At 37.8% G+C, this 9,976-nt stretch overlaps 1 protein-coding gene across 1 annotated transcript; it reads right to left on the bottom strand.

Moving 5' to 3' along the window:
• Window positions 1-1,761: 1,761 nt before the first annotated feature.
• On the bottom strand, window positions 1,762-9,924 carry LOC128673230 (lipase 3-like). Its single transcript, XM_053750936.2, has 8 exons — window positions 9,733-9,924; window positions 9,248-9,449; window positions 8,503-8,873; window positions 7,541-7,699; window positions 3,331-3,532; window positions 2,731-3,101; window positions 2,468-2,626; window positions 1,762-2,187 (listed from the first exon to the last, which is right to left on the bottom strand). Exons 1-8 carry the CDS (start codon window positions 9,889-9,891, stop codon window positions 1,774-1,776), a joined length of 2,037 nt encoding a protein of 678 aa, XP_053606911.1. The 5' UTR covers window positions 9,892-9,924; the 3' UTR covers window positions 1,762-1,773.
• Between the last annotated feature and the right edge of the window lie 52 nt (window positions 9,925-9,976).

Below are 9,976 nucleotides of genomic sequence, written 5' to 3'. Positions count from 1 at the left end.
GAACAGAAAAGCTTCGTGTTAAATTACAACATTCTATATGAGAACGTACGGTCTAATATACGTTCAATTCATGATATTTTCGATTTTTGACATATGTATGTAATATATGTATATGTATGTAATGTACTAAAAAACTCATTAATTATTTTAAAATACCAGAGCGTCATTTCGATTTCAGATTGCTGATCTTTCGGTTTGTTTTTTAAATCATATTTTTTAACTTAAAAAAATTATCTTTATCTTTATCAAATAACACTGGTGGCTGGTAGTGTAGTTAATAATCAAATTATAATCAATCATTGTAGGTACCTACCGGTCAATATAGACAGTGTAATGAGTGGGTGGCGTGCATCATACTAGAAATATATTCATATTTATATACTAGCTGGTGCCCGCGACTTCGTTCGCGTGGCCTAACAATTTTTGATAAGGAGTCAAAATTATTAAAGAAATTGTACAGATAAATGTAACGATACCTGTACATACAAAAGATGCTAATCAGACTGAAAAAGTATATTTTTTATAGTTTAGCTGTACCATCATGTGTCTGCATCAGGTGTTTTAGATATTAAATTTTTATACCTAGACAAAAAATGCTCATCAGACTGAACAACTTTTGTTAGGGCGTCATTTCTATATTTCCTATAGTTTAGCTGTACCATTATGGGTCTGCGTTAGGTGTTCCAGATCTTCGATTTTTATATTTCAACAGAAAATGCTCATCAGTCTGAATAATTTTTGTTAAGGCGTCATTTCAATATTTCCTATAGTTTAGCTGTATCATCATTGTTCTCCATCATGTGTTCCAATTTTCAAAATCATTTATATCCTATTTGTTGCCCAGGCTTAATAGCTATATAACAAAAAAGTTTCATTCAAATACGTCCAGTAGTTCCGAAGATTAGCGTGTGCAAACAGACAGACATACAGACAGACAGATTTTTTTTTCAAATTCTTACTCTGTTGCTGTGACTTTATCACCTAATTTTTTTTATGTAAATTTATTCAATGTAGAGGATTTTTTTAATATGTATAAGTCGAAATAGCACACAAATAATATTAATTTATACCAGTCACTCTCCCTTTTTTGATTTCATAATTATCATGCTAATCCCACTCACTTGTTACTTACTGGCACCTTAATGGGTAAGCATAACAATAACAAACAGAAAGTCATTATTTTTGATACAGGCCGCCCACAGTTTGTTCTATTAAGATAACTTCTTGAATTTTCTGATGGCAAGATTCATTTATTTTCATTTGCGTTGTTTTTTCGTATTTACTGTCGACGCGGCATGGTTTCTCCAGCAATATAAATTACTTTTTACCACTTAGGCACAATTTTTCTAAGTTGGTAGGTATAATTTTATTAAAAACATCTAAGAAGATATGGACCGAAAGTAGTGAAGCTAATATAAAATTCATGAAACTGGGTCCTTGATTTCCTATGTGATTATTGAAATGACTTAGGTCTATATAGACAATTCAAATAAAACGTTTTACTAAATAAAACATATGTACCTATACCTATACACTTCGTATTAGATGACTATTGGATTTTTTCCATATAAATGTTAATACGCGATACAATCACCTGAACAATCTCAAAACTTTTATTCACTATAACTTTTTTAATTTGTACCTAAAATAAAAGCCATCTCTTGCTTGCTTAGCCCGTTGAGACCGGTATTTAATTTACTTACTTACCTAAGAATAAAGTAAATAAAAATAAATGTGAACTTAAAATAAAACACATATCTGTTAATTGTATTACTATACTTTAATGTCGCCGTAAAGACCATTGGCGTCCATGGACCAGAGAAGATTAATAATGCGATCGTACAGGAGTTCCTTGCCGTCGATGGCCCATATGAAGTCAAAATGGCTGAATTTTGGCTCCGAAACCCTGAATTTACCAATAGGTCTGCCAAGCTCCCGGAACAACCTGTCCACGTCGCGAACATGAGCCATGGGATCGGTGTCGGAGTAGTGCAAGAACACGGGAGTCGTAATCTTGGAGAGGTTATATCGAGGAGGACTCCAGGTTCCGTAGGCTCTGCGATTAGCCAGCAGGGTACCGTGGTCGTACCGCTGGAACTGCCTGCCAGCGATACTTTGGGCGTAATGCACAAACTGTCTCGCGGACGCACCCGCTGGAGAATGTCCCATTATCACTGGGATCATCGTCTGTAATCAAATTAGAACTTTCAGTCAATGTAATCTACTTAGTCTTTGTTTACACGATGAAAATTTGTTTCACAATTGCTCCACATCAAACCATTCGAGTTTGAAAGAGTTGTTCCGAATTTAGAATTAAATTTAATTAGAATGAGCTGCTCTGGGTAGTATGGTACAAAGCAATCTTATTTCAAATGAGAAAGGAAAATCAAATTACTTAAACTATAACATGTTATCAAAGTGATAAACAAGTTATACTGTTTGAAATATAATTTTAAAAATTACTCACTGCATTATGTTGACTTTCGTTCCAGCCGCCCATCAGGAAAATTATATTACTACATAGGATTTGAGTCACCACTTCGTCCATGCAAAGAGCTTGACCTGCCCAAGTCATCACATTGTTGTTAGGGAAGAATTCGCCAACCCCAAGAAGTGACAGAGCAAACTGAAAAACAACTTCATTTGAATAACTTAATTTCCATAAGTACTTTATTTTGTTCGATTATAATTATTATTTCAAAGTAAACTACCAAGTTTAAATATACGTACTTCCATATTATTCGCAAATTGAGATATGAACCTTAATAAGAGATTTGGACTGTGTTCCATGTATGCCGAAGGTGCAAGAGCGTGCATGGAAATAATCTTTGCATTGTATTCTGGTCGGAGAGAACCCAAAACGAAGAAAGTGGTAGTTCCTTGAGAATGTCCAATATAGTGGAGTCTTTGACGGCCAGTCACGGCCAGAGCATAGTCGATCATCGCAGGCAAGTCAATGTTTCCTATCTCGTCCCAAGAGAATTGCCAAAATGCTGTGCTGAACCAACTGTCAGGGTTCAGGCGCGTGTGTCTACGTGAGTAGTAGTTACCGCGAGCGTTGCCTAGCCACACGTCGAATCCTTCTTCGGCCAATATGTATGCTGAAAATTATTTGAACTATTAGGTCTAATCTACTTTTAATCAAATTAAGCTAAGTTACACCAACGCATTAATTTCGCAAAAAACCATAAACAATAAGCTGGTTAAAGTGAAAAAGTATACTGAACTTTTTAAAAATATGATGTATGATGGCATGCTAAATTTTAAGATTCGCATTAGAAATCTATACCCATCCTAATTTTTTAGTTAATAATTGTCACCTTCACTCACCAAGAGAACATCCGGGACCTAGAAGAATGAAATCAGCTGAGGACGACACGAGTCCGTGCATGAGGAAAACGATGGGCCTGTCCCTGGGCACGTTGTTCTTGTCGCGGCCGTGCGGGATGCGGTGCATGCCCAAGATGTAGCCGTCCGGAGTCGTCACCGTGTGCTCTTCCAACGGATAATTGTATTTTCTTACTAGTTCAGGCTACAAGAAATGACAAGTCGATCAATCATAATTTCTACAATCATACGTACTTATTATTTTAAACTACCCTTTCTCATACTACATAGGTATATTACGCGTTCTGTACCATAGTTATGTACATAGATATTACCTACCGATATTGTTTTTTTTTGCATTTCAACAAATTAATATTATTTTGTGCTTCTGATTGAATTATCTCAATTAGTACTATTTTATTCTACAGCATCGCTGCTGATTTTGAGGGCCAACTTAGATACTAAAATTTGAACACTTACAACATCTAAAGAAGCGTCTTCAATGATGTTGTCTGATATCCTGCCGCTTGTGAGAAGCGTCTTATACAACACCTCAATGGTAGCAGCATGGGGTGACTTTCCAGCTGCTGCCATAGATATGGCAAAGCAAAAAACAAAAATACTCTCTCGAAGCGCCATGCTTCAGTCTAGTAAAAAAATACTGTATAAAACAAGATATTTACACCTTTTTATAAATTCAACCGCTTAAGATAAAATAAATACAATCTCAAACGGTAGGAGATCGCATCGCTGATTAATATAATCAGGCACCCCAACAAATATTGTTTTTATAGTACTTATTTTTATAGTACTTACTGTACCTATAACAGATTAAGCATCTATTATTTCACAGGAATTAAAAACAAAAACAACTTAAGATTTCAATGCCTTAATTACGATAGTTAAAAATATCCCATACTTATACTACTAGTATAACTACTAGCGACCCCTGCCGGCTTCGCTCGGGTAAAACCTTGATGTTTAAGTACATAAAATACTTACCACCTCTAATCTAGCATCTTAAATGATGTTGTCTGATATCATGCCGCTTGTGAGAAGATACATCACATCAATGGTAGCAGCATGGGGCGAGGTAAAAAACGAAAATCTCGAAGCGGCATGCTTCAATTACTTACTGTAACTATGCTTCAATTTGGCAAGAAAATAACTACTATTTAGAATTCATATTCTGTTTTCTTTTTTAAAAATTCAAAACATTAAGATTAAAAATATCAAGATTTAAATATGACAAATTATTGGCATAATCACAAACGGTATGAGATCGGATCGCTGATAAAAATAATCAGGCACCCCATAAATATGTTGTTATGTTATATTCACTTACGTACTGTCAAACAGATAAGTGCATTTTCAGTGTAATTAATCATATTTAAAGATTTGCGTGAGGTAAGTGCTATACTCATTCTATCAACGCTTCGATAATTATATACTGCTGATGTGTTTCTTTTCACAACTATACCACAGCCTAAACTCTCAATTGATTTGGTCAATACTACTACTATTTAAACATTTTAAGTGATATTTTGAGTTGGCACCATGAAAAAATAAATGAAGGCAAACATATATTAATTAGAGCACATGGTTCATCAAATGTTACAATACAATAATATAGTTGACTGAGTAGGACCTCCCACTAACGCCCAGACCACGCAACTCAAATCAATGCACTTCGCGCATAAAAAAATTACGTCACATAAACTCAGCGTCCAACGCAGAGTACAATGCGATGCGATGCTATGCGTATACGTACACGTAAATATTGTTGGCGTTATTCAAACGGTCAGCGAAGTATTCGTATTTTGTTATTATGTCGTAGGCGGGATTTTTGTTTTTTTTAGTTTTTGCTTGTTAAATATATTTTACAAGCAAAAACTAAAAAGTTAGTTAATTAAAAAAGCTAATTAGTCAGCAACTTATGGTGAGTAAATAATTGAAATATTACTGATCAGTTCTTGCTGTCCAAATAAATATTATGATTATTAGAGCAAGTCGGCGAGCCTAATATTACGGGCGAGTACAAGGCACAGCGACTTCGCTGACTCGACCATTTTGTGAGGATGTAGAAATCCGTCCAGTGAAGAGAGTTTATCATCGATCGATCATACCAGATACCGCTGAAGTGGCGTGCTGGATATTACCTGCGCGAGCTGCTAGCTATATAGTGACGACTGGCAGAAGCTGGCGCGCGACCGGTGACGCTCTTGTGTTGGAGACCAAGATTCATTTTGAGCCACTGAGCCCGAATAGTAAGTAAGATTGTGGAACAAGAATTGCCGGCTGAATTTTATTACTCCCCTCCAAATTTTTATTTTCTGGCCAAATGATTATTATTACTAAAGTAAGTACTAAATAGGTACGGTACATTCATACGATTAGATATCGTCACATCACACCGCCTCACTCTGCCTTGTCGCAAGTTTTGCTTAGCTAGGACGCCCGGTTTGTGGGCATGGCAATTGCTACGTACCTATATCTGTGGGCGAGGTGAAGATGTGACACCACAGCATGTTACAATATTTTGGATACTTGTTGTTGGTTTCGGGCAGTTTCGGCCAAGAAACCTAGTTCCGGTGTTAGTTTCGGTTTCGGCCAGAAAATGGCCGAACTCAACGTACTTCGCGGCTCAATCGCTCGCCCGAGCGCCCACTCGCCACCTATCATCGCCGTAAGAGTCGCATTGAGTTGACGAGTATGTTTTGCACTTACGTGATTTGGTAGAAAGTATTTGTTTTTGTTTTTAAACTGTGTTTCATTTATTTTATATGAGTGGCATTTAATTGTCTATATAAATACACCTTTTATACTTAGTTTGAAAATAAATGAATATAAATACGCAAATAAATGTGAACAAAAAAAAAACAAATATACTAGATTTCATTACTCAATAGAAAATATAAACATGTTTAAGGAAGCGAGCCGAGAGCTAGGCCGAAAGTTCTGAAGGCCTACCATAACATACAAACTCGTAGTATTTTTAACGTCCACGTGCTGTCTCTTTTTCCCATAGCGAGTCTTAGGCAACAATAAAATAATAATAAATAATAAAAATCACTTTATTGCCAAAGATACTTATTATAATATTTATTTTAGTTTAAGAGATACACTTTGTAATAAGAGGTGATAAAGGAATGTCTTAGCTTCTCTTATCCCGTGGTTATCCCCAACAATAATTTCTCCAACAAATATCGCCAGATAATAACGAAATCAGTCAAAACTACTTTTGACTGAAGAGGTTGGTAAAAGTAGTTTGACTGAAACAACATCGATATTATCTATATTATATATATAACACTTTGTAACGGTGTGCCTGTGGTGTGTGCATATAAGTGGTGTGGGAGGGTGAGTTTTTGAGCATTTCGATCACCGTACTTAATTACCCACATTCAAATTTCTACAAAAACAAGAATCTTTTTGCTAGGTAAGTACCCTAATTTATGAATAATAAACCTGTGGCTCTTTATTTTGAAGGACGGTAATGACGGCAGGCGGTCAAAATACTCGAAAATTTACCGGGAGAACTTGAATTTAGCCAATAATGTATTATTGGCGTACCTACACAATATTGCTTATTTGTTTGTTGTCATATAAATCAGTCTCACACTAGTGGTATAAGTGTGTATTGATAGTCCATCATATCACCTTTATCTATTTATTCCAAGATTTAGGTTTGGGTAGATTTATCAAAATTATTTAGGTCCATTGACTTGATGAGGCTGATAACGCGGTCGAATAGAAGCGACTTTGCATCTTTAGCCCAAATGAAGTCCAAATGGCTGAAAGTCGCTAACGGAATCCTGAATTTTCCAATGGGTCTTCCGAGTTCTCTAAACAATCTATCGACGTCATTAACATGCGCCAACGGATCATTATCGGAGTAATGCAAGAAGACAGGGGTGGTAACCCTGGAAAGGTCATATCGAGGGGGACTCCAGGATCCGTACGCTCTGCGGTTCTTCAGCAGGGTTCCGTGGTCATACCGCCGGAATTCTTTCCCGGCTATACCTTGCCCGTAGTGCACGAACTGTCTCGCAGAGGCTCCGGCTGGGGTGTGGCCCAGCTTCACCGGGAGCATAGTCTGAAAATGGTTAATATTCAATTATTTCCTATATTAAACCGCCTTCATTTGATGTAAGTATATTCTGTAATTAGTTTATTTTTAAAGTACAAGTTGTTCGAAATCCAAGGCACTCACAGCATTGTGTTGATCTTGGCTCCACCCGGCGACCAGGAAGAGTATATTACTGCAGACAGGTTGGAACAGCGCCTCGTCCATGCACAAAGCCTGGCCAGCCCAGGTCATCACATTGTTGTTAGGCAGGAACTCTCCAACGCCAATCAGAGATAATGCGAACTGAAAATAATCATTGCATACTAGGGAAATGAATACCTCACTTATTTATCTTACTATAAAGGCTGAATTACAAATTGATTGTAGTGGTATTATTAGAGATGATACATTCCCTAGGTAATGCTGTACCTATATAAATCAACTAATATATACTATATACCAATGAAATGATATGCCGGTCGGCCGGAGCAGGTCTCGGCGGGAGTGTGAACTATTGCAGAATAATGGATAGAAGTACTGCTCTATAGAATGAAATTTGGATGGACTGAGAACGGGCTATTGCAAAGAGTTCGGTCATCTGCCATAATCATGATAACCGACTATTCAGTGGCAGGTGGTGACTTGCTGCACACTAGATGGGCCCCTCAAATCAGTCGCCGTGATTGGCGACGAAGGGGCAACATTGACGTGGGCGGCTAAGGGTGTAGAGAGGTGAGTCTGTGGGGCGCGAAATCGTGGTGATCCAGTCAGACGCCCCCGGCGTTATGACATTTTACACTACCACCCTTCGAGCATATAGCTCTCGCGACTCCACTCTGGCCGGCCGATGAAGGCAAGCCAGAGGTAGGGGTCCTGTTACCTCTCGGTTTCCACTCCGACCTTGAGGAACAGGGGCCTCCCCTGGGAGCACTCAGGTCCGTGGGGTCGCTACTCCCCAACAGCTCGCCACAAGCTGCCCTGCGGGCTAATTGTACTCATTATTGAAACTATGATTAATGTAAAGGTATCAACTAATCTTCTTGACACTTTAGTTGGTAGTAAAACTTGAAAAGACTGAAAATAAAATATAATGTCAACACACTTACTTCAATATTATTGGCGTATTGAGATATAAATCTCAATAAAAGGTTTTGGTTGTTTGCCATATACGCGACTGGGGCTAGAGCGTGCATAGAAATGATCTTTGCATTATAATCCGGGCGAAGCGAGCCCATCACGAAGAACGATGTGGTTCCCTGGGAATGACCCACGTAGTGGAGTCGGTCTCGACCGGACACTCTGAGGGTGTAGTCTATCATTGCAGGCAGATCTATATTCCCGATTTCATCCCACGAGAAACTCCAGAAGGCCGTACTCAAAAGGCTGTCGGGGTTCAAGTTGGTGTGACGGCGAGAGTAGTAGTTCCCACGTGCGTTACCCATCCACACGTCAAAACCCTCTTCAGCCAGGATGTATGCTGCAACATAAACAATGTTAAACGATACAGGTACGTTTACTTTACGCTGTATACGTTTCGTTTTGTTTGCAATAAATTATTACTTTCTTTCTTTGTTACTTTATAAGCGCCTGTACAAAATTAATACCTAGCAATCAAACGCAGGAAGATAATATTTTGTAAGAAAGTTTGGAGATTTATTAACCTACTACAAAACAAAGGAGGTTCTCAATTCCTCATGAACTTTTATTTTAAACTGCATTTCGCCGGTACGTTAGCTCGTATTTTATTTCATTCATATCATTATGAAAAATTATTATGTTTATCGTTCCAAATCAAGTTTCCACTCGATAATATGAGGCAAACTTTTTGAAGACTTCTAAACGATCACTTACCCAGTCCGCAACCTGGACCCATGAGGACGTAGTCAGCGGAAGAAGACAGCAATCCATGCATGAGGAACACGACTGACCGGCCTCCTGGGGTGCTGTGACTGTCTCGGCCGTGCGGGATGCGGTGCATGCGCAGGATGTAGCCATCCCCAGTCGACACGGTATGCTCTTCTAAAGGATAGTTGTATTTCCTAACCAGTTCGGGCTAAAAAATAAGTTAAATAAGTTTAATATCTTGCATCTTTTTACGTTTTATAACCTGGTATTTTTAATATCATAAGAGTTTAAGCACGGACATAAAACTTCTATACTTTCATGACATGTACCTAAGATTGAATGTAGGTACTTATAGAATATTTGCTAACATGTGGAAGCCATGAAAATAGAAACGTTCACGGCCAGATTGCTTAACAGAATTTAACCAAATTTATGAAATGTTTAGGTAACTAACCATTTCAGAAACACTGATTTAATTTCAATCTACTTACAACATCTAAGCTAGCGTCCTCAAGAACATTATCAGATATTCTCCCAACGCCACCAAGGGTCTTATACAAAGCCTCGATCTTGTCTGCTTGAGGAGACCTCCCGGCAACCACCACCGATACGCCCACGCACAAAAGAAAGAGGCTCTTATGAAACGCCATTTTAAAACGATTGAAAAATATATTATTTTAAACCCTTTTATATCTTCCTATATGACTACCTAATCGATATAAATCTGTTTGATTA

The sequence above is a fragment of the Plodia interpunctella genome, chromosome 10 (assembly GCF_027563975.2).
Source record: "Plodia interpunctella isolate USDA-ARS_2022_Savannah chromosome 10, ilPloInte3.2, whole genome shotgun sequence".
NCBI lineage: Eukaryota > Metazoa > Arthropoda > Insecta > Lepidoptera > Pyralidae > Plodia > Plodia interpunctella.
This window is presented reverse-complemented; position numbering and strand designations above follow the sequence as displayed.

What these genes read in the sequence shown, in the direction of transcription:
- LOC128673230 (XM_053750936.2), bottom strand. Translation starts at nt 9,891, where the DNA reads ATGGCGTTTCATAAGAGCCTCTTTCTTTTGTGCGTGGGCGTATCGGTG. An exon ending in AGGACGCTAGCTTAGATGTT is followed by an intron (nt 9,450 to 9,732) that starts GTAAGTAGATTG and finishes CTTATTTTTTAG; the next exon opens with CCCGAACTGGTTAGGAAATA. An exon ending in GCCAAGATCAACACAATGCT is followed by an intron (nt 3,533 to 7,540) that starts GTGAGTGCCTTG and finishes CATTTCTTGTAG; the next exon opens with CCTGAACTAGTAAGAAAATA.